This window comes from Syngnathus leptorhynchus, chromosome 18, assembly GCF_054491065.1.
Source record: "Syngnathus leptorhynchus isolate UIUO chromosome 18, UIUO_Slep, whole genome shotgun sequence".
In the NCBI taxonomy this organism is placed as follows: domain Eukaryota; kingdom Metazoa; phylum Chordata; class Actinopteri; order Syngnathiformes; family Syngnathidae; genus Syngnathus; species Syngnathus leptorhynchus.
In genome coordinates, this window is record NC_141212.1 from 7,147,758 (window position 1) to 7,174,810 (window position 27,053).

Here is a 27,053-nt window from a genome sequence, read left to right on the forward strand (position 1 = left end):
TTAGTAGAAGAAATAAGCCAAACTTTATCGATTTAAATTCAACATTCATACATAAGGTGTGGCTAGTTAGAAGGCGCGCTGTCGATTTTTGAGAAAATTAAAAGATATGAAAGTGCGCCTTACAGTTAAAAAAATACGGTAATTGATGCTTATTTATCTCAGTCTATACAGTAGAACACAATTAGCTGTCACCCTCCAATAAGACTAGCTCAATGTCACACTCGTCTAAAGATGCAGTAAAAAATAAGTTAAACATTTGCATTACGATGTTGTTTTCGGAAAACACGTTTGCCACTCACCTGACTGACGCAGCTAGCCTGACTGAGGGTGCTGACAGCGCGCATGTAGCTCTGGTTGCGAGAGCGGAAGGGTGGTGGATGAAAGGTGGTGGCCGGGTCCAGCGTAACGCTCGGGTGGGCCCGCATTTCTCTCATGGTGTGCAACCGGTAGCCCGAGCTGAGAGATAAGACGTTACACATAGACTTGATTGCTCTGTACTACATCTTCAGTTGTTGATAGTATAGATTCAAATATATGTATGTCGATTTCCCTTCAACCATATGGCAAAGCGAGATTGCCCTCTAACACAACAAAAGAAGTATGTTTGAATTAAAGTAGGAGTAATCAGAACCCCGCTGTGACCGGAGCAATGAAAATAGAAGCAAAGTGGCTGAAGGGTGGCTGAAGGGTGGCAGATGCGCGACGCCTCCCTGCCTTCTCACATTTTGGCTTTGTTTCACACTGCCTGCAAATACTCATGGAGAGCAATAAAAACATACGCAGCAACAGGGACAGGTGGGATGAGATTCTATAGAACTTTCTAGTTTGTGAGTGAACTTTCAATGATTCAAATTATTGCTCTGTTTATCTGATAGAACAAATAATAAAAAAATGTACATTGGACCAGACCTACCTATGGGTGTCGAAATGGGGTCTCTGCATGGCTGACTTGAGGACCAGAGCATCCGGTCGAATGCTTTTCTGCGGGGAGGTCTTGGGACTTTCAGAATCGCCGCTATCATCGTCCACCTCTCCCATAGCTTTCACATAGCTACTGCTCCTCATCCGCCGACACGGGATCTCGTCATCCTTCTCGCCGGGGTATCCTCCCCACTCGTCTTGAGGTACCTTGTGGGCAAGAAAAAGTCTTCTATGAATCTCAAATTTCAGATGTTTACAAGGACAACGGGGCCCAATTAACCATATGAGTGTTGCCTAAGCTCTCGCTTCTACCGACGTAAAGGCGGCATTTAAGTGATAAACAGCAGCATCTCTATGCACACCCCATGGGAATTAGATCCAGTCTACTTCAGCTTCTAACTCCAAATGTAATAATGCACTTTCCAGGTCATTAAATAGCTTAGCAAGCATGAAACAGAAGGGAAATGTCTGTTGTTTCCTCACAAGAAATGAAGCTCTCATTAATACGTTAGTTGACTGCTTTTCGGTGAACATTTCATACTCTTTAAGTGGTAAGGATGCAGTATTTCATTTTGAGACGAAGACGTTCAATCACATTAATTATTATTATTATTATTATTATTATCATTATTATTATTATTATGAGGGTTACGGGGAAATTAAACTTGACTAAGTTGACCGCAAAAATGTACAGAAAATTTCTGCAAGTTGCCAATACTGCTTGTGAAAACTAATTACTGTCCATTACTTTTTGTGTGACATCCTAAGGAATTCTCATGAGAACATGCTCAATGTGGCCAGGTGGCAGCTGCAGGGATTCTGCCAGCTGACTCATAAGCTTGTTAAACGCCAGTCAGAGAGCTGCTGACACTCTTTCAACAGCTGCTGCTTGGGAGTCCTTAGTTGGTTGTGCGTCCAGATATTCAGACCACTTTAGATTCTTTAGTCTTACCAACCTGTAGATAGTGGCAGGTCCGCGAAGGCTTATGGTCAGTGTGCATCATGGTTTTCTCTAGGTTGAGTGATGACTTTCTATAGGCCTCCTTAGCCTGGCTAACTGTCAGCGTAGACCAGGAGCTCCGCTTCATGAATTTGCCTTCGGGCGCCATTGCCATACTGTCACAGGCCATGCACTTGACGTCGTTGTTACTCTTCGAGGTCTTGAGTGACAGGTCTCCAAAGTGGTGTCCGTGTATGGAATCTGGGTAACAATGGGCGATGTGTTCCCCGTGGTGTCGGGACATGACGCTGGGAGTACGGTAGGTGCTGTCACTATCCAGATTGTCGTCAGAGCTCCACCAGCCGCCGGGTCGGTGCTTGCGTTCTTTGCTCTTGCTCCTCTTGCTGCCGTGTTTGTTAGGCTGATGGCCGTGGTGATGGTAACTCCCTGATCCGCTTCCTATAATGTCGCCTTTTGTGCCGTTCATCTTGGACGATCCCTCCAAGGAGTGGGACTTTGTGAAGAGCTTCTGGACTGAATGAACAAGGTGTCTGATGCGGCCGGGACTCTCGCTGCGTTGTTCGGCGGCGGTGGATGTACGCTGGTACTGTAAGGTGTGGAAGCCATCGCGGTGTAGTGGCATTTGCTTCTCAAACTGATCCAAGAGATTGGCGGGAAGGCGATTGCTCTTGGTGCCGGCGTGGTGCGAGGAGGCGGCGGCTGCGGCTGCAGCAGCGGCGACAGCTGGTGAGGTGGCAGAGGCTGTTATGGCGACACAGTCGTCCCGTGTGGCTGAATCATAATACGGAGAGCTGTAGTGCATTCGGGGGAAGGTACTGCTGGAGATGTGGTCGGACACGGCAACGGGAGGCATCACGACCGGGGACATCATCATACAGTCGGAGTGAATGGAGCTCCGTGGTGAGTAGCGATGTTGGAAGTCCATAGGACAGCTCTCTGTCGGGCTGAGCAGGTAGGAGGTGTGGCGGGTGTCCGAGCCATGGTGCGTGTGGAAGTCATGCACGTGGGGGTCGTAGTCAAGCCCATGGGATAAAGGGATCTGATGTTGGGAGCGGCTGCCCGATAAGCCCTTCATGTTCCTGGCCGGAGGGAGGCGTCTGGCTTCATTGAATTTCCGAGACCGGGACCAAGGTGTAATCGTCTGCTCTGTTGTGAAGAAAAAGGAAGAAAAATATTTTAGGCAATTATGTGTAAATTTGAAAAATAATTTTAAAATGCACCTTCTGCAACCATGCTATGCATTTCTTGGTATAATCTCACATTATTAATCAGGAGGAGGAAATTCAGACACTGTAGAGTGGTTACAATGTGGGTAGCAGGGACGTGCAGTCAGAGGAGGCAAGGGAGACTATGCCTCCCCTGCTATCATGAAAAGGGGAAAAACAAATTCGATTGTTTTTAATATAAAGTCATTTTCTTTTTAATCTCAATCGTTTTGTATCATTTTGAACCAAAATCGCTGAATTTTTATAGTTCTTTTAAAACCGAAGACGATTTGCTCGGAGGAGCCAACGTCCTATCAAGCCTCCTCTGAGGATTGCGTAATCACAAGGCTGCTGATGTTGACAGGCTATGTAGTTAGACTGAACTGCTCTCTGTCTTTATGTCGCTCTTTAAGTGTTCAAACACTGTGGCTATATTAATTAATTTCCATAGTTAAGGTGGTGTATATAATATCTTGTGTTTTTTGTCATCTGTCTGTAACGTCATGTTTCTTTAGATGAACAAAACGGCTTTGAAAAGAGACCTTACGGAGGCTACGAAAAAATGTTCTTATGGCTTATGCCTTATGGCAGGGGATTCTAGTGATCCCGGGATGCTTAATTCTACCTGTGGAATAAGAGATCTCCAGTTCAAATTTACAGTGAACAACTGAGAAGCAGGCGTCCATTTGTTTCGTTTTACATTCTTTTTTTTTTTTCATTGTTTTTTTTTCCGTTTTTACATTTCATTTTACAATGGAGGATTACATATCCAAACGATTTTCAATTATGGATTTTTGGTTGAAGCAGGAGGTCATCAGTAAAGGAAGACCAACTCCGGAGTTAAAGAGGTTTGAATCGGACAACGGGACTTCGGAGCAAACGGAGCGGTACGCACGATCGAAAACAAGCTTTTGATTTCATGTGGTTTATTGAGTGTTTGTGTGAAGACTGCTGAGATTTTAATTAATTATTAATTAATTATTAATTAATGAAGGCGTCTCGGTGGCGCACTGGGTAGCACGTCCGCCTCACAGTTAGGAGGGTGCGAGTTCGATTCCATCTTCGGCCCTCCCTGTGTGGAGTTTGCATGTTCTCCCCGTGTCCGCGTGGGTTTTCTCCGGGCACTCCGGTTTCCTCCCACATCCCAAAAACATGCTTGGTAGGCCAATTGAAGACTCTGAATTGTCCCTAGGTATGAGTGTGAGTGCGCATGGTTGTTCGTCTCTGTATGCCCTGCGATTGGCTGGCAACCGGTTCAGGGTGTCCCCCGCCTACTGCCCAATGACGGCTGGGATAGGCTCCATCACGCCGCGACCCCCGTGGGGACAAAGCGGTTCAGAAAATGGATGGATGGATATTAATTAATGAGATTTTAATTAAAATAGTTCAAATTAAACAATGAATAAGCCACACTAGAGCAGGGTTCCCCAACCTTTTTTGTGACATGGTTAGGTGCCGGACAATTTTTACCTGGGTCGACGTCAGTGCCTCCCCAGTCATGAACCTCACCGCACGTCACTGGTGGGTGGTAAAGGCAAATGAGCTATTTTCAACTTTCCACCGTTTTACCTGCACCCTGAGCTCATTAATTACGACTCTCCTCTGCACCAGGAAACCCCAGTGTAGAACCGTGCACTCCGTCTTACATAATACACGGGATCTCTGATCTCACACACCATTTGAAAAGAGCCAAAAATAAATTGCACAGTTGTCATGGCAACCGCTGCTGAAAAACCTAGGTTCTGTAACAGGATTTTCAAGGTTGTTTTGGGTTGATCCGAGCCACGGAGAAAAGGCTGAGAATGCATAGTGTGTGTATTGTGACAAAACTACTAGAGCATAGCATGGTACAATGAGCAGTTCAAATGTGGAGACAGTTTTTTTAGGAGACATCATTTGGGTTTACTTTTAGGAAAACTCAGTGAGCACCATTCTCTTTTTGCTTCGACTGCACTCATCATCTCTGTCCGGAAGTCCATCAGTGTCACACTCCTTCAAGTGTGCTTGACATCAGCTCGTTGCTAGGGCTACAAATTAAGTCAAATTAAAGCAGACAAGCAATTCATGCTCAGACATCTTATGAGAATGTGTAGATTCATTTTGAGACAATGTTGTTTACACTGTAATGTAGTTTTGGTAACAGACTGTGATGAGTTCATCAACCAGGGCATTCATCAATCAACTTGGCAGGATTGAGCAAAGTAAAACTCTATCTAGAAACAACAACAGATTTCTGCATTTACCACTAAACTCATGGGAATAAACACTCACATATACTAGAGAACGCAAAAAGCCCTAAGCGGGTTCTGCAGCGTAGCAAAAGGCTGAGGACAAAAAGATTGTGTTCAATTATAGGGAACTTGTTAACAAAAACAAAAAGTAAAAATTAATCCCAAGTAAGAGCATAAACAAGCCCCTGAAGGTTCAGGTCATCCAATATGTGCAACAGACTGCTCTGCGCTATTGGCCAAAGCAGAGTGGTCAGTGTCCAGTTTTGTACATGTGTGGGAGGTGACATCAAGGCAGAGGATCCTGGCAGGCTCAACAAACTGGGAGAAAACAAACTTGTTGCGTCATCGCACTGAATTCTCTGCAGGCAGTAGTAGAGGGGGAGGATGAGTTTCTGAACTCAGCTCGGACAATACCGCCCACTCTCTTTGCAATACCGAATATATAGAAGGAGAGTTAGCCTCTATCATCAACCCCGGATTGACCTGTGGAAGTTTGGTCAAGTGTCTGAGCAAACGTCTATCTGGCTGCCCAATTTAAAACTCTAAAGACTTAAACCGGGACACCTACACATTAGATGCTTCTCTTTTATATTTGCTTGGACTGTTATGTTCTGAACAGACTTCCACTTTGACCTTATTAAGAGATTTAAAACATCCCAAGGATGAGATCATAAGTCCCTATTTTATGAAGACAAAATTCAATAGCTGACATCATCTCCACCTTTGAGATGAACGAGACTGGATGCAAAAAGTCTCCTTCCCTCTCCATTGATGTAGCTCGAAATTATTTAATAATTAGTCCCAATGATTTTCCATTTCAGTTTATACACTAAACTGAATGCTACAGCAAAACCATATTTTGTCCCATTTATACTTTCTGCAGGTGTCCCAATGTTTTAGCCACTATAATATACTTTTACCGTATTTTTCGGACTATAAGTCGCGTTTTTTTTCATAGTTTGAGGGGGGGGGGGGGGGGGCGACTTATACTCAGGAGCGACTTATATGTGAATTTTTTCACAAATTTTCAAAATTCAAAAATCCGCGATTTAGTGAAACCGCAATAAATGAACCGCGATGTAGCAAGGGATTACTGTAATTTGAACTGCAAGTGACGTCAGTGGCGCGGCGGTTGTTTACATAAAGGACAAAGGATTCGTTAACGGGATGACAAAGATGACAAAGGTCCCCACGTTTGAAGGATTTATTGATTTGAAGTTTGAAAAACTTGTTATTTATGTTATAGTTATTTGATATATTTTATTTTGTGTAGCAACTTGTATATGTTTTTTATCGTTACAGTTCAGTTGTTGTTGGCTCGTTGAACTCTTGTTTTGCTAAATAAAGAATCGTTTACCAAACCCACGTCTTTCCTGGTACTTTGTTAACGCTACAATATACCTTTTTGGCCCGAATATAAAATGATCTTTTTTGCATTGAAATAAGACTGAAAAAGTGGGGGTCTTCTTTATATTAGAGGTCTAGACATTATACCCATTTTCACTTGTGCGCAGCGGTAAGTTAAAGGTTGCTGTGATCGTGAGCGTCTTTGACACAATGTGAATATATACATTTCATAGTTACTACTGTCCACTGTTGTGCCGTTTGACCGATCGCAGTTTGCTTTGTGTGCGCGCCGTTTGATTGACAGCTCCGGCGCGCTCCTTTAAGTTTGCCTCACATCTTAGCCGTTACGCAGCGGCACGGCGACTAACAGTCGCCAACAAATGTATTTTGTTGTCTCGATCGATTACTTATGTTTGATGTGCTGCCGAGAGAATTTCATTTATTTATTTATTTTTTTATTTATTCATTTATTTATTTATTTATTTATTCATTTATTTATTTATTTATTATTATTATTATTTTTTTATTTTTTATTTTATTGCGAAAGCAATCAAAACTGAACCACGTCTTCCCTCCTGTGTTCTGACCGACACCCGGGGGCGAAAAGAGCATAACCATCCGAGCCAACCCCCTATAGTATAGGGCCTATACAGTCCTCAGGCACCCCAACAATAGCGGGAGCTGTTTGCATTATTTTATTGCAATGTTTTTCCTTATTCAGATTTGTTTCAAGACTACAGTTGGACTTCACTTGGATGGTTAATGCAGTTATTGCAATTTGTTGTTTTATCAGAGTAGAATGGTTTATTTACATTTCAAAAACCAGAAGCCATTCATTTACAAATGTGATTGCACTTTAGTTTACATATTTAAATGTTCAAATATTAAGGTGTGATAGACAGTTTTTGCATGATTTGAATGATGCAAAATATTATACTTTTTCTCTCGAATATATTGTAATAATCATTTGTTTTAGATGTCATTATTTTCTGTATAAAAATTTAATTTGGTGTCCAAAAAGTCTTTTTTCAAACCTGAGTCTTGAAAAAGAGGGGGTCGTCTTATAATCGGGGTCGTCTTATATTCGGGCCAATACGGTAGTTATATACTAGATCTGTGCAGTGCACGCGTGGCGTTGTTGACATAATGGACGAGGAATTTGATTGATGGATTTAATGATATTGTTGTTATATGATAGTTATTTGATATATACTTTATATGTCGTTATATGGGTCTGTGGAATAATTAGAAATGCAACTCACGACGAGTCCTACGTCAGCGGCGTGGTGCATACGCGGCATTGTTTACATAAAAGACGATCGATGGATTTAATGAATTGGAGTGACACAGATGGTTTGATGAACGTGTTATTTATGTAATAGTTATTTGAATAACTCTGAATGTGATGTCAGGCCCGTTCTGACATCCTCAATTGTGTATATGTCACCTTACCATACCGTATCGTTTATCCTGTTGTTGCTGGTTTATGTCTGTTCTTGGTGTTGAATTTTGACAAATAAATTTGCCCCAAAAGTGTGACTTATACTCCGGTGCGACTTATATATATGTTTTTTTTTTCACTTTATTGTGCATTTTATGGCTGGTGCGACTTTTAGTCCGAAAAATACGGTACACGCCGTCATCTCCAGAACATGCAGTAAATGCATGTGAGATGCAGAGGTGAGCTTTCTTGCCTTGCAGCTTAGGCAACCATTATTGTGTTGTAAGCACCACAGGCTATTTCCTCACTACCTTCAATCTGCTTTTGTCAGCACCTGATGCAGCTTGTAACCCACTTTCATCCTGAGAAAGATGTCACACATGGGGGGAGGTGGTATGAGGGCCAGCGTAGCAAGGGGGGGAAGCCTCACTTGCATGCTTTGCTTTTCGACTTCATGCTGCCGGCTGCTAAGCTATAACTAAAACCGTGCAGCGTTGCTACAGTCATCTCATGTCCATGCATTTCCCAAGATGGTTGCATAACTTGGCATAAATGAAGCCTTCCTCCTCCACACCAATACACAGCTAGCTAAATGCCACAGGGATGTACGGAGCAACAGGCAGCTAAACTGTAGAGCATGAATCACTGCAGTGAAAAATGCTTTCTCCATGTGTTTTTTTTTTTTTTATTGCTGTGGACCGAGCATAAGCTTCAGATCAGTCTTGCTCTATATGATTTTACTCACACAGAAAATAGCAACACATTACAACACAGTTGAATCAGCCAATATAATACGAAGAGAAGCACAATATTGGGCAGGTGGGGAGGGTCCGGTCCGCCAATGTTGAAAGTGAAAACATCATCTCAATGACTAGATTTCATTGAGGCCAATTGAAGACTTTAAATTGCCCCGCAGGTGTGATTAAATGTGATTAGTCTGCTGGCTCTGTGTCAGCAAGGTGATTGACAGGTGATCAGTCAAATGAGTTTTAACCTTTATACAAAGCCAATTGACGTTTAATCATAGAGCACAATACTGACAAAAATTTATTGAGAAGGCAGATTAAAATTTGGTTAAACCCAAGCACACTTTTTTCAATTCCCCTTTCCATATCGTGTATCATCACCAAGAAGAACAATCAATACGGCTTCTCAAAAAGTAGTCACCTGTGCTCATGCATACACAAGGATTGCGGTAAATGTTATATATAAGTGGGACGAGCGCTCGATCTTGCAACATCATATTCAAATGGATAGGGAGTTTGCAGCAGAGGCCCAATTCCGTTTCCTGTCCGCCCACTTCAGCCTACCGCTGTTCTTGTTGCAAAAGGCAGACACTGACTGATGCTACAGTGATGCTTCACACTTTGGACACGGCCTCTGTCCTTTTCTTGACATCATAACACAGAAGAAATGGCCAAATAAGGATCTCATAATTTATCACTACTCACCCGTAAAGCCTCCCTATGCTATCGCTTTTACACACAAAGCCTTCAAAGGCAGATTGGCCTGAAAACACCCTTCCAAAATCACCAGAAATGGTCACAACACATTGTCGCCATGCAGTTCACAATTCATTTAGGAGAGTCCTTAAAAGAAGCAAAAGCCTGAATTACTTTCATTTCACAACCGAAAATTACTTGCAAGCATCGGTTTGCTTTAATTAACATTATTTCATTGGTGAGAATAAGAGTAAATGAATAAAAGGCATAGGTTTGCGGAACATTATGGAGCAATTTAGGTTTATCCTGAAATTTAATGTGGAAGCTGTGTATCACATAGTACAAACAAGATTTGTATGGATTTAGAGGCAATATTCCCAAAGGGGATTTATTGTTCAATGTAAACCACAATTAGCATTATATCCTGGTAGTTTCTTTCTATAAATATTTCCGTATCTTGTACATCAATTCGGTTGCCAACTTAGTCTGTAAACATGCCAGCCAGCCTGTGCTAAACGTCTGATAACAAACAACAAAGAAGCATTACTGCCTTAGTTAGCGTCAGGGGGTAAAGGTGGGCAATTCATCGACGAAACCTTGATTACCTTTCATAGTCTAAATTCTTGTTGGGAAATTCTGATCTCTGCAATTGAAATATTGCATCATTACTTTCTCTAATTGCTGACATACAGTGAAGTTAATACTGCACCTCAGATTCTTGCCATTATTAAAATAAATCCACAATTAACACAAACGGATTTATTTGAAACAGCACATTACTATAATTCCCATAAAGACTTGTTAGTTACAATAGGTTGCACGTGCCGATCGTCATTAGGACGCAAATATACAGCTGGGAGCTTGTCAGCACAATGGCGTGCAAAGTACTACCAGGGTAATGCACCTTCAAAAAAACGGTCATCCAAGCAACAAATAGTATAAGGAACTTGGTGAATATATCAAAATGGTATATTTATAATAATATTTACATATAATATGCCAACCCTTATGTCAGTTCATTTTAAAGAAAGTAAATTACAGTCTTAAACAGATGCATCATTCATAAAGTTCATAAACACATTATGCCTTAAGTGGGGGGGGGGGGAACTCTGTTTTCATTGGTGGGCCAATAGCTGTGTTTGCTTCACGCCTGAGTGTGCCGCACATTGATTTTACCGCAGGGAAAGTGATTTATCTGAACAATTTGAGGGAGCTGGGCAACAAGTGCATAAATTATATGGTGACTCTGCTTTTGTTTATTTCAATAGCTTTATAAACATACACTCTATATACATACTTATCTCCATTTTTGCTCAGAAAGGACATTTGCAGAATTCCCCCTCTAGCTTTCTGTTACCACACCAAGACGGGCTGCTAATGAAGGTAAAAACAGGATGCTGTGATAATTACACGATCAGCTGTTGTTCTGAATCCATTATCATGTTATTAGACTGACTACTTTTACATTTTGGTCATGACAAGTAATGAGATGGTCAGTATGGTTGGTGGCCATATGTTACTCTGGGAGAGCTTGGGTGAGCTTGCTTTAATTAATTGGGCCGAGGCTGTCTCACAATGAGACTAAAGCCAGAACACAAATAAACAGAATTGGGTCACATCATTGAATATTCACATTAATTTAGAGATTCACTCCAAAGTGGCGACGAATATTATAAAACTGGGTTTGCAGATCACAGTTGCACTTTGTGTGACTCTGCTCATAACTGTGCCAAAATACGTCTCAAGTGTGCTTCTGCGGTGTCAAATTTACCTTCAGGCATGTGTGTAGCGAGCTTGAGATAAATCAAAACACGCGCAGATGACAAACACACCTTGGCTGGTCACTCACATACGCGTGAATGGAGACAGTGCCAATAAGTTAGTCGTCATTTGAGGTGACATTCAGCTCTCCCATGACACCATTTGCATATTTTGGCAGGCAAGCTGAAACAATCCATGCCCTTCTCTCATTGCTAATTCCCTTGTCTTTGCCGGCTTTTAAACAGATCGACCATGACTAAATGGCCACCACAGCGGCATAGCTATGAGCCAGAGAAACTGACAAAGCAGTTTTATTATTCATATATTTAGTGGTGTGATTCATTACCCGTTTCAGTGGGTATTTATGGTCAATATGATTTGAAATTTCTGTATTAACCTGCAGTGGTATCTGGGTGTGTCATGTTTTTAATTCAATTTTCTCTTTCAACATTACAGGCGAACTAGCACAAACAGGCTAAATTATACCTTGTTGGAAAACAAAATAACATTTTGACTTCCTGACGATGTAGCATAGGTGTCTAACTTGTGGCCCGGGGGCCAGACACGGCCCGCCACATCATTTTATGTGGCTCTCAAAGACAAATTGGGCATCAACTTCATGTGTCAATACTAATTACAAATTGTCTTCACGTTTAAAAAAATAGAGATTACTCGCAATCTTTCTTCTCATTAATATTTTTTTTTTATATTTGAGCAATTTTTACTATTCTCTAATTTCAAAACTAGTTCGTCATCAGTTTGTTGTGTAGCCTATAAGACATAATAGAAGGCATTGACAGTTATAACTACATTGACTACGTTGCGGCCCGTGACAAAAATGAGTTTGACACTCCCTGTGTAATGAAAGGGTGTAAAAAACTGTATTGTGACAGTATCATAGAACATCACAAGTGCATTCAGACATTGGTCTCAATGGTTACTTAAAGTCGGAACTTGAGGGGATTAAGCCTTCAACTGTGCCATTTCAAAAAGCTAAGATCCTACTCCATAAGGCAAAAGAAGCTGAAACAACTTGAATTGCCTCTTTCGGCAACACAAAAATGAGGCTGATAACTTGATCACGCCACTTGATTTGAAGTGCCTGACTCACTAACGGGTGCTGCTCCCAAACTAAGGGACAGCTGGCTGCAAGTGTCCGTGTCATCCGGACAGGCCCAGTCAGTTTGGCTTCCTCCCAAGGTCACAGTCTCTCAAAGAGCCCAGGAATCACAGCAGCATATGGTGATAAAAAGAAGGGCCCGTCACTACACATCCATCCCAGAACGTGACTGTTTTGGAATCATGTAACCAAAGGTTGCTGCAATATTTTATACATATTTACATCTAGTTAGTCACTCAGGTTGTTGGAAACATTTATGTAACTTAACTAAGAAACTCTACAAGGACATGATGTGACGCAAGCTTCACAAACCAACCTGTGGACAAATGTCCTTCAAAAAGCATTCAGCTGCTTTCACAAGACAATACGACCTGGCTGGAGTGTTTTCTCTGCTGTCTCACAGTATCCAGGCAACCGTGGTTATTCCATCATCCGCCAGACCGTGCCTCCCTTTTTATTAATCTCCAAACAACCTTTCTGTGATTCCAATGAATGACGGGCAGGTGTGGAAAGTGATGCTACACACTGACGAGTGGCATGTTTATTTACACTGCGTGTCCAAGTGCCTATTTGAAATGTAATGCAAAACTTAAAAAATAATACACAGCTAGGTCTTTGTATGGCTTGTGGACAATAAAATAAAACTTGCCTGAACAAGCAAACTGGGACTTAGCACAATAACATTAGCACTGTAAGTTCTCCATGTGGACACATAGCACCTGGCAGGTGCTTGTACCCAGTGTGAATCAGAGCACTTTGACTATTACCACGCAGCGAGTAGCATGACACTAAAGAGGAGTCAAAGCCGTCTGGTAATGTCAACTCTTATAACCACACACACTAAAAAAATGCAGAGTACATCTGAGTACATCTTTGTAATGAGATGAGCCCCTATCACGATAGAAACATTTACAGCCTAAAAACTCTACTCCCAAAAATACAACAAATACATTACAGTGTTACAAAACATGGAGGAAGGCAGTCCGAATAACTGCGATAGTTTTTCATTTGCAAAAGGGGACTAGAGCAGAAGAGTGGGTGTGTTTTGTTTTTGTATTTCACAAGACAGAGAGAAAATGAATTCACTATAATTGCCTTTGTATGCAGAGAATGCAGAAAGGAAAGAAATATTAAGTTTTGGAAAAACTGCTTTTTGTTAAAGTACAATATCTGTGTTGTCCTTATTGTAGCAATATGTGTTTATTTTGGTCTCTAAATGTGTGATAGGAAATTTAGCGTTTAATCTGTAATACCCATCATTTTATGCGACAGTGACTCAACAGTGTAATTAGTGGCAATACAATTTTGTATCTCACTTACTTGTGCAATGTCTGTGCTATTCTTTAAATTTGTCTAAATTACTGCAACCAAAGCGGATGGTGAAGACTTTTTTTACGTCAAGGACTTGCAAGCAAAAATCAAGTACCTATAAATCTTCAAAGACTTTAAACTATCCACGTGAAAGCTTAACAACCATTTTGGGCATCCATTAATTACATCAAGGGTCTTTTTGTCATTGGTTGTCTCCGCTTCTGACCTTCTTCACCCTCTCACTCTCCGATGGCACCCTCCACCCTCGCCTCGCACTGTTCCTCTGACTCACAATGTGTCTTGCTCACACACACACACACACACACACACACACACACACACACACACACACACACACACACACACACGCACACACATACACATATATCTAGGACACACAGTACATTAGCTTTTACGGTTTGTCAATATTGACGATTGCTTGGTAATTCAGCCTTGATAACACACCCACCCAGGGTACATGTTTAAAGAGTATGACTGACAGCATGAGAGACAACACATACTCACTGACATAGCAAACAACAAAACACGTGGAAATATGCAGTCCTTGAACACACCGTTATTATCCCCCACACAAACACACACTGGCCCAGATCCGTCTTATGAAGCGGCACTCTTTGCTGGAATGTACAGCAGAAGCGGGGGGGGGGGGGGGGGTTTGCATGGTGGGGTGCTACAGCACCATGAGCATCTCCATGGAAACAGGCTGGAGAGCAACATTTCCCGCTCAGCATACTGTCAGAGACTGAAGATGAATCTAGTCCTCATTAGGGAAGCCAAACCATAGCACCACACACCAGGAGGGTGATTGTACTAATATATGAATGCTTTTTTTTTTTCTTTTACCTACAGCACCACCTGGTGAAGGGTTTTCCTCTGGCTCTCTGAAAATACTTAGTATCAATATTTCATTAATATTTTATGTGTGTAAAAGTTGATCTCAAATAATAATATGTGAGCCACCTTTGTGACGCAACGTACAGGCTTGGGAGTTGAACCAGTTTGTCAATTTGTGTCGGTTGTGTGCTACAAGCAGAGAGGTCATGCAGGAAAAGCCTTTTTATCGGCAGATGCTTTGGTGACAATGAAATAAATGGTGCAGTGGGAAATTCAAGCTTGGGCCATAGAGCTGGAGGTGGTGCTCAGTAGTGGTGGATACTTCTTTAGATTTAGCGTATACACAAAGGAGACGTAGCGTCCGTTTATGTTAAAGTTAAAGTCCCAATGATCATCGTCACACGCACATCTGGGTGTAGTGAAATTTGTCCTCTGCATTTAACCTATCCCCATGTGATTTTGATCCATCCCCTGGGGGAGAGGGGAGTAGTGAGCAGCAGCGGTGCCACGCTAGGGAATCATTTGGTGATCTAACCCCCCCAATTCCAACCCTTAATTCTGAGTGCCAAGCAGGGACGCAATGGGTCCAATTTTCATAGTCTTTGGTATGACCTGGCCGCTGTTTGAACCCACAACCTTCCAGTCTCGGGGAGGACACACTCTACTACTAGGCCACTGAGCTGGTTGTCAACACACGACCAATCAGATCTATCATAAATTATGCTGAAGCGGACTTCTCTGAACACTCAAACTCACCCTTCCACTCACTCGTACACCCCCACACAAGCCTTGCTCACTACCTAACATGGTCATGTTCCAAAGAAGCACTTGTGAGGATTAAAATGGAAAAGTAGGATTGTGGTTATTAACAGACCATCTCGATCAGTTCGAACATACTTTTGAAGACCACCGAGACAAAAAACATTTGAACATGTACATAGTAAAATGCAGTTAATTGTAATTAAACACAATAGATTTTTTAGCACTTTTATTGCCTCCAGAACTCACATAGCAAACCAAATATCAACTGCCATAGAACTTGATAAAGCCAAAACATCGCAAATCAATAAATAATTGCAATCTCAAAATTGTAACTATCAAAGATTGACTTCTTAACATAATACAGTAAATGTCTTTTGAAGCTTTGCACCATTTACCGCAGCAGTCAGAAGTTTAAATGAGGGCAGCAGTCCCATAACAGACGTAACAGATTTTTTGCCCTCTTTCAGATGGTTCACTACAAACATAAAGTATTGTCAACACTACACTATACCATGAGATTATTATAATTACCTATATAACGTATCACCACATCCGTTGCAAACTAATAGTTTTCTATCCAGGTTTATGGTGCCTTCAGTTCATGAGCAATGCAGCTTCACTTTCCTTTTGCGGCTAGTTTCTACATAATTATAGCACAAGTGTTTTAGCTTAGACACCCACTCACCCGCAGGAATCCAAAACGCCTGAAGCTCTCTAAAACAGCAGGGGGTTGGAATTTTGATATCACTGCAGCATCAAGTTTAATAGCCAGAACTAATTTGGATGCAAGAATATAGGCTGAACCTTCATGAGGTCACGTCAGGCTTTGAGCTGCCAGAGTGAACACCAGCTAACCAGCAGAATTCCCAAAATCGGACAAATGGCGACTTGGTATACCTTTAGTCCCCTCTTACCTCTCCTTAAAGTCACCTTGTCAAATCACAATTAATTGAGATTGTAGGTTATTCAGCTCCCCTCTGGCACCAACCAAATCAATAGAAATTATTAAATAATGACACAATATTAATTTGGAGCACAAAAAAGTCGCAGTGTGAGTGATGTTAACCTCTTTGGTCAGATAGTTGAGATAAAAATCCCCTTGTTGCTCATGGAGAAGCCTGGGTGAGGGGCAATCCCTCCCCATCCTTTTTTGGATTCTGTCACACACAGACACTGCATATGGACACACACTTGCACATTGTGAATGAATGGAGGAGCCTCCTCACCCAAACCAAAAGCTACAGATGGTAAGGACATGCAGACATAGACACGTACATAACCGTCTGTGCAACTTTTCATCTACCTCTTCAATTCACATACTTGAGGCTGCAACAGTTTCATGGAAAATAAAACCATAACTGGAAATGTGGAGGAGCGGTCTTACCGTGCAGCGAGCCTATGTTGCGGAGGCATTGGAGCACATATGCTGTGTGTCATCACACGATGACTGGGAAGCTGCCGCCAGCCGAGAAGATGTTTCACATCAGAGATGGACAAGCGGGGTTTCTCCTCTGCTATTCTCCTCCTTTTTTTTTTTTTTTTTTGCAAAGCCCTCAGACGAATGGAGCACCGACGGAGGAGGAGGAGAAAGAGGAGGAGGGGGAGGGGGAGGAGGAGGAGGAGGAGGAGGAGGAGGAGGAGGAGGAGGAGGAGGAGAGGGAAGGCAAGAGGCGACAGCAGCGTGCCGGGCTGGGCTGCTGTGGATCACCTGGAGCACTGTTGGGCTCCGCATTTACTCCTCCACTGCAGCAGTGTGAGCTGCTTGTTTCACAGGCTCCCGCACATCACCGCAAAACAAGGACGCGGATTCTCCAATGTGCTGGATTCAGGATTCTGCGGCGCTGTTGCACCATGCGCTTGGAGCCCCATCAGCATGCATGCTGACATCCCTTCCTCACGGTCTGCATTTAAGCCTTTGCCTCGTTTGTGTCGAGGCGGTGGTGGTTTGTTAGCACTTGATGAGTCACAGGTGATAATCTCTGACTAGTGCGTGTTATCAAACGTCAAGCTCTATAAAGCCTTGGCCAACATCACCTAGCGTCACTGTCGCCAAGATGACGTCACAACCAGCAAAATGAAATGGGAAGTTTTTTTCATGGCCTGACAATTTGGTGAGAGAATTTAGACTACCTAAAAGCAGGTCTAAAATGTGATGCACCACCATGTTGGTGGATTAGATTGAGGCGAAGGCTGATTCTGAGCTTTGCAAATGTGTGGAAGTGGAAGCAATTGGGTTTTTTGTTAATAAAAATGACAACAGCATGTGTCAATCTCTGAAATTAATTCATTCAATGAATTATTATCATCTATTATCTATGTATCTATTTTTAAAAGCACCCCGTAATAACTACAGCATACATGGCTGAAAGGGGTGACAAAAATCTATATTTGAACCAGGTAAGTAAAAAAAAAATCCTCAATCTATGTCCTCTAAATTTGGGGTTGTTGCTTTGTGGGGGCTGATGGACATTGGGTGGATATTTATCAAGGATCCACCAATTGTGTCCTATATTCTAAAATTGTATATGAAAAATGCAAAGATGCATAATTTGGAACTGATCCAAATTGGGATTGTTGGATTTTGGCAGAGTTTGTTGCTCTACTGATTGCTATGCAAGTTTGTTTCATGGTAATGAGCTGGATTCTGTAACAACTACTCAATCTCTGTCAAAGATTTGGTGTTATGCCAAGGAACGGACTATTTCATTTTGCTACAAATCTGAATAATATATATTTTTTGCCCTTGGCATGCTGATTATGGGATGTGGCATTATTATTATTATTATTTTTATGATTATTTTTTTCTTTATATTCTCACTGAATGACAAAATTCTGACATATACAATTTTGTTCTCTTCCAAAAGGATGGCCACAACTTTTTAGAGATCTTTGCTCTACTCAGTCCCATTGTTGTTCATATGCCTAATCATTGTTATACCTTGACCAATCATTTTCCAAACTAGAACTTGAAATTCCACCCAGTCTAACATTTATTTTACTTAATCAGCCTCTTTTGTGCCCCGCAGCACAGCAGAACTTTGGGGTCAAGAGACAATGTGAAAATGGCACAAATATCTTTTTTGATTGATTTTAAGCCATGAGTGCAGCTCATTGGCATTCCCATTGAGTGCAGGTAGTGCTCAAGAGAAATGTGAGCATTATTCGGCAGATCAAAGACACAAGGACAACACAAGCCCAACAGAAATGGGAGTTAGTCCTTCATGAATGAAATCAGTATTTGGAAAAGAAATACTACAAAAAAATTGCTCACAATAGTGACTTTTGTGTTAAACAATGAGATGATAATGATGAACATAAAATCTATACTATTACTAAAATGTTTGAGACTAAAGCCTCAGAAATTAAGTATGGAATCAATAGAAACTTGGACTGTAAAGGAGCATAATTGTTCCATTATAGATGAGGATCCTTTCTTTCGCTCCACACATTTCTAGTTGTCATACTTTGCTGAAATGATGTTGGAAATTCAGCTACTTATTATTTGAAGTGTCTTGGCAGATGTGGTTAAAAATAATGCAGTCAGTGGAAGCACCTCCTATGTTATTAAAGAAAACACTGCCACTTAGTGGTACTACATTGTGCCGGTGTACTGTTAAAAAAAGTATTTGACCACTACAGTACATCTGAACTCTTAACCTTTCATCCTCGTACTTAAAATACAAAATTCAGAAGCCAATAAGTGTCAAGCGGCCAAGCAAAAGAAGTCAGAGCAGGAGCACGTCCCTGCCTTGTTTCTATCCGTGCTACCGAGGCTTTTGTGACCTCGGCTGAAAAGTCATTTGCATGTCCATGCAGGTTTCCATGGCCATGTGTGGAGTCTCTCACATTTATAAAATTGGTTGGTTACGGGTCAAAATCCCATGAAAAAATTAACCAAATGTTCAAGACTGCGTTGCTAACCTGCTGAAAGAAACACTACATCTTACCTGAATCTTTGTCCACAAAAAGGCAGCAATGAGTCTGGAGTAACCATGGCAACACCTGTGACACAAAGACATGTGTTCACTAGTTCAATACGGCTGAGTCACTCCAGTACAGTAAACATTGGCTTAATGGGGAAGAAACGCTCAATTCAAAGTGGAGATACCTGTACTTGATGGGATTGATGAACTGGGATGAACTGGTTGCCATCCATTCACACAAACGCGCGCCCACAGACAATCACACCATTGAGATTTTGCACAACTTTTTATTTTCCACCTTCTGGTGTACATTCCCACGTGATCTATAGTGGCCATTGTTATCACAAAAACACGCTTTGGCTGCAGGTTCGCGCACGTTACCTTCTTCATGGCTGACATGTTCCTTTCACGGCGAAGGTCACTTTCTGACGAGGATCTTCCACCGCCGGCGAGCGGCAATCATGTCCGCGATGGTCAGTTATTCCCACGGGGAACGTGCGCGTGATTCCACGTCGCGAAGCCTGCGAGTAGGTTGCGAGAGTCTCGAGTCATCTGCGTGCATGAATGTGTGCAGCACTCGTCCAGATGTGGTGTAACGCTCCCGATCGCGTCTGACGCCATTTTTTCCTACCCCTCTAAAGTCTGCAACCACACTTGCAAGGATGTTGTGATACAGACAACTTCTTAGCTACTTCTATAAATAGACAGACGCACTAAAACGCCTCTGTATACGAAATCGTCATTTTGATGTTCTATAGAAATAACTAAATTTCACCCAATTTGAATTTAATTGTTGGGGTTAAGTGTACTTGCACAATAATAAAATTCAACAAAAATCTGTTACGCTTATCAAAACAAGTTATTGATTTTGTATTCTCTAGATTCAAGCAGGAGCGGCACGGTTTGCACGTCCGCCTCACAGTTCAGAGGGTGCGGGTTCGATTCAACCTCCGACCCTCCCTGTGTGGAGTTTGCATGTTCTCCCCGTTCCTGTGTAGGTTTTCTCCGGGCACTCCGGTTTCCTCCCACATCACAAAAATGTCCAAAAAAATAAATAAAATAGACTGATTGGGCAGTCCAAATTGCCAGTAGGTGTGAGTTCGAGTGCGGATGGTTGTTCGTCTCTGTGTGCTTTGCAATTGGCTGGCAACCAGTTCAGGGTGTCCCCCGCCTACTGCCTGATGACTGCTGGGATAAGTCTCCAGCCCGCCCGCGACCCCCGTCGGGACAAGCGGTACAGAATATGGATGGATGGATAGATTCAAGGAGACGAGGCCCCAACAGGGTCCGGTTCTGCACACCGGTCAGCAACACTTTGGCCTCTACAGTCTGGGAGCCAGTCTACAAAAGACACCACTTGCCCAAAAATCTGACAAATTGTGGTTGAAGAATGGGATGGCCTCCCACAACAGCATGTGAGCAGGCTGCAGACTCACGCTCCTCATGCTTGAATCAGTGCTATGTTAAATTGCCAATATGTCTTGTTTCTTTCTATTTAAATTATACACACCACCAAACAAGACATAAAACACAAATATATGGTTTCATAAATGTGGCATCGTTTAAAAGGATAGTAAACCGACTTTTTCATTATAGATTCATTGCCACAAAGCGGTTAAAGCAAATAAATTATTTACTAAACACACATTTTCTTACTCATTAAACATGCCCTATTTGTATAAACATTACATGTTGCAAATAAAATGCGATCTAAAAAGTTAAAATCGTCTTTAATGTGTAAATTGCCTTGCTCATAATTACCGGTTTACATTCTTGCGCGTGTGAAGGCTTGGTCGCTAGATGGCAACATTTCACCACTGTTGCCCTTTTCGCTGTCCATGGTACTATACGACGATCACAAAACACTCGATTACTCTTACCAGCTTCTTTGCTATTACTATGTCGATGATTGGGGGTGGGTGGAACAAATATAGCTTCTTCTGTTAACACCATTTGGATTTGACTGTAAGTAAAAAATACATATATATATAATTTTTTCACAATTATGTTTTCGATTTTTTAATTGTTATTTAAATTTTAAAGCCTACGAAAAATCATTGATGTAGAAAATAGGTAAGAAATTGCGATCTATAAAGTATGTGTTAATCTATAAAATATAGATTAATTCAGTTTTTTTTACTCGTTTAACAAATGCACTTTTCTACAATATTCTAATTCATTTCAATACGCCTTGCAAAGTGTGATTGGACTTTGTATTTATTTCTTCATTTATTTATTTTTGCTTTTTACGTACCATTTTACTGGTTATCTATTTTTCAAACTTACATTTATATGTGATATTTAGGAATAACATCTCACTCTCAAGCTACCCATACAGTATAATTCCTTTTACCGAAACACTTTTCGTGAATCAATTTTCCGGAAGTGACGTTTTTCAGGCTTCTGATTTGCTTTGTTTCATTGTCAGGTGTCTGACTCCACCTGTTAATAAAAGAAACACGTCCTAAATTTTCTGGGTAAGTTGTTTACGTTGTACAGGTAATATTTCCTGAAGCTTACTGGTGAATTGTTGAAGCTATTTACTTATTTTCTGCTTTTTCAATAATACGTGTTAAAAACAGGTAATATTTCCTGCTTACTGGTATTTGTTGCTTTTTCAATAATACATGTTAAATAAAAAACTGGTAATATTTCCTGAATCTTACTGGTGAAATGTTGAAGCTATTTACTTATTTGTTGCTTTTTCAATAATACGTGTTTAAAAAATATATAGTGCGTATTTATTCAGACTTACTAATTTGACCGTTTCCCCTAATCGTTTTATCATAAAACCGAACTGCATTGCTGCGACTGTTCCTCCGTCTTTTTTGACGCATTAAAAGCCAGGGAGTAGCAGTTTGGAGTGCTGACACCGTGCAGCTTCAGAGTCAGCATTAACTTCGGAATGGCGCCTGCATATCTAAAGCTCTATGGACATTAGAGCAACGATGCACGTCATTTACGTGGATTTTGAGGAGGGGCCGAAGCTAGCTCTGCAGGCGTGGACGCTTGGCTTGGATCGGCCCAGGAAGTGAAAAACGTGCAACTTGCCAGGTACGTGTGTGTGTGTGTGTGTGTGTGTGTGTGTGTGTGTGTGTGTGTGTGTGTGTGTGTGTGTGTGTGTGTGTGTGTGTGTGTTTGTGTGTGTACGTGTGTGTGTGTGTGTACGTGTGTGTGTTTTGGGACGAGGAGTTTGTGGTCTCTGGAGCCACTCAATTTTCACACTAGATGTAAGATTCCTGCAAAAGTCCGAATCGGTTTTGAAAAGGAGCAATTCTCGCACCAGCGCGTCATTGCAGCCGATGCATGAGATCACGTTTAATATGTCGCCAACGTCACACTATGAGGTCAATCAAGGACATTGTAAATGGAAAGGATCCTTGTTGTCATTTTACTATAGCTTCAGAGTTGCCATGTTTTTAATAATGCAGAATTTTGCAATATTTGTATTGCTCAAAAGCTAACGTTTGTGTGTGTGCGCGCGCGTGCGTGTGTGTGTGCGTGTGTGTGTGTGTGTGTGTGTGTGTGCGCGCGCGCGCGCGCACGTATGCACTGTTCAAACTCATATTCTTTGTATTTTTCCTTTTAGATTGCCTCCCTCTTGTCCAGACATCTACATCTAACCCAACATCACAATGGGGAATATGAGCTACCGCTCCTCAGCAGGTGCATAACAAACTCCAGAAAAGTACCACGCAATATTTTAGTCTGATTTTCCTAACTAACTTTCCCAAATTAAAAACTAAATCAGTCTATCATTTAAAATGTTTTGTCAGATTTTTTTTTCTTTCAAGCCAGTGAGATGATGGGGAGATCTGACTCCATACAATATTTTTTTTAAAAAAAACAAATGTTTTTAATGCATTTTTATCTCTGATAAAAAAAAATACACATATCATATGAATTCAGCTCAATTTAGGGCAAATGAGAGAAGGATTTAGGGTGTGAGTGAACAAAATAACAATTGGGTTTTTTTTTTTTGAGTGAATGAGCGCGAGTGTTAGTGAGCATGTTATAACGTGGACTTTTGCTACACCCCTTTTAACTTTTAACCTTCCTTCCCCTGCACTCAGGTTCCCCTTTCGAGTTCTTCCAAGCTCTCGCAATGCCCTCTGAGACAGATCTGGCAGCCCTGGCCATGTCCTCCGCAAGCTTCGCCAACAGGTCACAGACACCCTCGCTCAAAATGGCCACCAACGCCTCCCTGGGTACCACCTTGGCAGTGACACAACAGCAGTCTCTTCCCTCCGAATGGGCCGTCTTAAGCGTAGAAAAGTCTTCGGATGAGAGAGGCGAAGTGGCGAGCCACAACGAGGCCCCGGCGATCAATCTTTGCAGCCTGACATCACAGCATTCGTCCAGGGTATGGCCTTTAGAGCAGAGCTGGCAGGACAACGACAGCGGGTTGGAGCCTCAGGCTGCGGCCGAGAGGTCCGGAGAGGGGCTGAGTCGAGCCTTGCTGGGCCTGATGGAGCGTCACCGCACCATGCTGGGCCTCAACCTCAGCGCGGATGCCACCACAGAAGCTGTAGGTAGGCCATGTCTTTTAGGCTCCCAGTCTTGTTGATTGGCTCAATTATTTTAACAGTTTTGTGTGTACTGAAAGTGATGTAAAATTTAATGTGACCTTGGACACTGGGATTGGGATTCAAATCCCGCTCAGGTGGGTTGTTAGTCTTAAAATCACAATTGCGTAGATTCCACAAGATGGCAGGAAATAAGTCTGCACTGTGCTGAAAAAAACAAACAAACAAACAAAAACCCTTGCTAGACATTCATCAGCATTTACTCTCATTCACATTTAGATTCAGTTGAAATTTCCTTTATCTTGTCAGAACTGGTCAGACATCTGATAACAGAGAGAGACAAACTGGCTGAGGACGTGAACATCCTGCAGGAGACTTTAAACGTGAGCCCCCTCTGCAAACTTGTTGAATTTTTTAAGGCCTTGGATTTTTTTTTTTTGTTCTACAGAATGAGAAGTCAGAGTGGGAGCAATTCCAGTTGGACCTGCTGGTGACTGTTTCCGCAGCCGAGCGGATGCGGACGGAATCAGAACAGGCTCTCGCCGAGCTCCAGGAAGACCGCAGATGTTTGCAGCAGCAGCTGGCCCAGGCCCACGAAAAGCTGCTAGAGACTCAGCGGGAGCTGCAACGTCTGCGCTCCAAACATACGGAAAACTCATTTCAACTGTCCTCACTGGAAAAAAAGCCGGAGAAAATGGATAGAAGGTTCACAGAAGACAAAAGCAACCCTGCGGGGCGTCATGAGATGAAAATGAACAATTTCATGGAGAAGGTTGACGTGGACAGTGTGAAAAAGCAAGAGGAACATGAAGCTTCTGATGAAAAGGATGCCCAAAAGTCAGCAAGCACGCAGCTGACAGCAAGGGGTATAGGAAAGACGTATGTAGATGCTCTGGAGAAAAAAAATGGAGGTGCGCGTGATCCAAGGAAGATCTTGATGTCATCTGAAAGGTCTTTGCAATTTCCCAATCTGTCTTGTAGTTTTCTTGCATTTCATGCTTGCACTTTGTGTGTTCATATTGACTTTTCTCCCTCAGGAATCTGCCCCGTCTCCAATTGCCTCTTGACTCTCATAACAACAATAACTCGATTAAAACAAGGTCCACATTGCCACCACTGAAGGTACAGTGCATTGAGTTCATACAGAACCCATTTAACGTAAAATATTGCCCATGTTTCTTATAGAATTATTATTTTTTTAATTGGCAGAAAGAAGAGCCAATGCGAGGGAGGAAGCTGTCTCATGTTTTAAAGCGGCAGGACAGCTGGTCAGGTTGTCAGACAGGTAATTTTCAAGCAGATGTCCTAAGACTGATCCAGATGCCTTTTTATACAGATGCAAAAGATATTAATTACCCCCCTCCCCCTTTAAATTGCAACCGTTAATTTGGGATGCAAGCGCAATATGTTAGCAGTGAACTTAACCCACTTCATATTAAGTTGCGGTATAGCCAACAAATATCTAATTTTCCCAAAAACTCCTTACAGTGTTAGTGGAGACTGTTGGAGATTCGGAGACTTCATCCAAAGCAGCGTCCAAACTGCAAATGGAAGCCGCATACACAAAAACAAAACCACTTCTGGGTAATTTGTACCCCACTGCCCCAGAGACCAAAAATTTTAATACAAACACCAACTTTGTTTTTATATGTTGCAGGAAAACAGGAAGAAGACCCACCCTCAGATGTTGTTATCAAGTGAGTACCGGTTTAAATGAATTGAACAGTAAGCAAAGTTGGAAGCACATTGACGTAATGACTTCTTTTCCAGACCTCCGGAATCGTCACGCGCTCCGCCGCGACGTCACAGCAGCACAAGACAGGTCATGTTGAATCAATGTCAAAGTTGCACCAAAGGCTATCAGGTTCGAGATTGCATGCTTTTTATGCGTTCAAATGAGCGTTTGGCAGTGTTCATGCATACTGAAATGAGCATTTTGACAATTTGCTTACAGTACATTGAGATCACAAACTTCAGCTCTTGTTGGGTGGATGGTTTGGCCTTCTGTGCCTTGTATCATTACTATCTGCCTTCTCGTATCCCTTTCAACAGTCTCAACCCGGCAGAAAAGGTAGGAGACTTGAACCAAGCAACACAAGATGGTTGACATTTTATAAAAGCTGCTTTTCTTGTCCAATCCCATTTATTCCTCCCTTCAGAAAAAGAATTTAGATCTTGCTTTTCGGACTGGAGAATCCATTGGGATCAAAGCTACTCTGGTGAGGGTTTATCCACATTAACATTGTTTTGACCCACTTTTGATTTTTAAACTGATGTTTATTTGCACTTTCATGGTTACCGTGCGGCAGTCGGTGGACGAGATGCTGAAGGATGAAGGTCCAGACTGCCATAAAGTACTACGTTATGTCGAAAGCATATTTCATCACTTTGAGATGGAGGCAGCCACTACCCAAAGTGTCAACTGTGTGACTGTAACATGAGCACTTTAAAGGTGACTATAGGGACACTGTAGCATTATTTATCTTGGCCGTTAAGCCTCATCGTGTTTGTTTGTACTGGTCACTTCATTGCCTACCAAACTTAGACATAAACTGAATTTTGTGTGACAATATTTTTTTAATCCTATTGGTCTGTTAGGGAAATGGGTCAGTGTTTTTTTTTTTTTTAAGTTGTCAAGTTGTTGCCTAAATAAAGGTCTAATTTGAACTGTCAAGTCTGCATAAAACTATTACTGTAACCTTTTAAAATGTATGAATTAGGTACTGGAAATGAAAGCAACTACCGTAATTTTTGGACTAAAAGTCACTCCGGAGTATAAGTCGCACCAGCCATAAAACGCACAATAAAGTGAAAAAAAACATACGTCGCACCGGAGTATAAGTCGCACTTTTGGGGCAAATTTATTTGTCAAAATCCAACACCAAAAACATACATGAACCAGCAACAACAGGCTAAACGATACGGTATGCTAACGTGACATATACACAAACGAGGAGCTGAGAACGGGCCTGACGTAACATTCAAAGATATTCAAGTAAGTATTACATAAATAACACGTTTATCAAACCATCTGTGTCACTCCAATTCATTAAATCCGTCGATCGTGCTTTATGTAAACAATGCCGCGTATGCGCCGCATATGCTGACGTCGGACCCGTTGTAAGTTGCATTTCTAATTATTCCAAAGACCCATATAACGATATATATAAAGTATATTTCAAATAACGATCATATTGAAACAATATTATCAAACCGTCTGTGTCACTCCAAATCATTAAATCCATCA

The 27,053-nt window shown here is 41.8% G+C and overlaps 2 protein-coding genes across 9 annotated transcripts in view; one reads left to right on the forward strand and one right to left on the reverse strand.

The window, feature by feature from the left end:
• Window positions 1–19,698, reverse strand: part of dlgap2b (discs, large (Drosophila) homolog-associated protein 2b) — a 35,964-nt gene extending 16,266 nt beyond the window's left edge. For 2 of the 3 annotated variants that reach the window (XM_085938044.1, XM_085938042.1), the window contains exons 1-5: window positions 19,662–19,698; window positions 19,305–19,359; window positions 1,878–3,028; window positions 914–1,128; window positions 300–456 (exon numbers count right to left, since the gene is read on the reverse strand). In XM_085938044.1, the coding sequence (XP_085794170.1) occupies window positions 300–456; window positions 914–1,128; window positions 1,878–3,028; window positions 19,305–19,359; window positions 19,662–19,679 (1,596 nt within the window). In that variant the 5' untranslated portion in view covers window positions 19,680–19,698. Of the gene's footprint in view, window positions 1–299; window positions 457–913; window positions 1,129–1,877; window positions 3,029–16,741; window positions 16,881–19,304; window positions 19,360–19,661 lie in introns of those variants that run through there. The other variant, XM_085938043.1, reaches the window with a different exon arrangement.
• A 1,947-nt stretch (window positions 19,699–21,645) lies between these two features.
• On the forward strand, window positions 21,646–26,472 carry LOC147042696 (uncharacterized). 6 transcript variants are annotated; one of them, XM_085938237.1, is made up of 14 exons: window positions 21,646–21,757; window positions 22,128–22,334; window positions 22,870–22,946; window positions 23,354–23,812; window positions 24,116–24,189; window positions 24,255–24,757; window positions 24,844–24,928; window positions 25,016–25,091; window positions 25,295–25,390; window positions 25,464–25,503; window positions 25,577–25,670; window positions 25,761–25,877; window positions 25,966–26,025; window positions 26,116–26,472. In XM_085938237.1, exons 3-14 carry the CDS (start codon window positions 22,916–22,918, stop codon window positions 26,245–26,247), a joined length of 1,767 nt encoding a protein of 588 aa, XP_085794363.1. In that variant the 5' UTR covers window positions 21,646–21,757; window positions 22,128–22,334; window positions 22,870–22,915; the 3' UTR covers window positions 26,248–26,472. The 6 variants fall into 6 exon arrangements, with proteins under 6 accessions (XP_085794363.1, XP_085794362.1, XP_085794367.1 ...); XM_085938236.1 differs by having other exon boundaries at window positions 21,665–21,757; window positions 22,124–22,334; XM_085938239.1 differs by lacking the exon at window positions 21,646–21,757 and adding an exon at window positions 21,790–21,862.
• The last annotated feature ends 581 nt before the right edge of the window (window positions 26,473–27,053 follow it).

What these genes read in the sequence shown, in the direction of transcription:
- LOC147042696 (XM_085938237.1), top strand. Translation starts at nt 22,916, where the DNA reads ATGGGGAATATGAGCTACCGCTCCTCAGCAG. An exon ending in GTTGCACCAAAGGCTATCAG is followed by an intron (nt 25,671 to 25,760) that starts GTTCGAGATTGC and finishes ATTTGCTTACAG; the next exon opens with TACATTGAGATCACAAACTT. An exon ending in TTGGGATCAAAGCTACTCTG is followed by an intron (nt 26,026 to 26,115) that starts GTGAGGGTTTAT and finishes ACCGTGCGGCAG; the next exon opens with TCGGTGGACGAGATGCTGAA.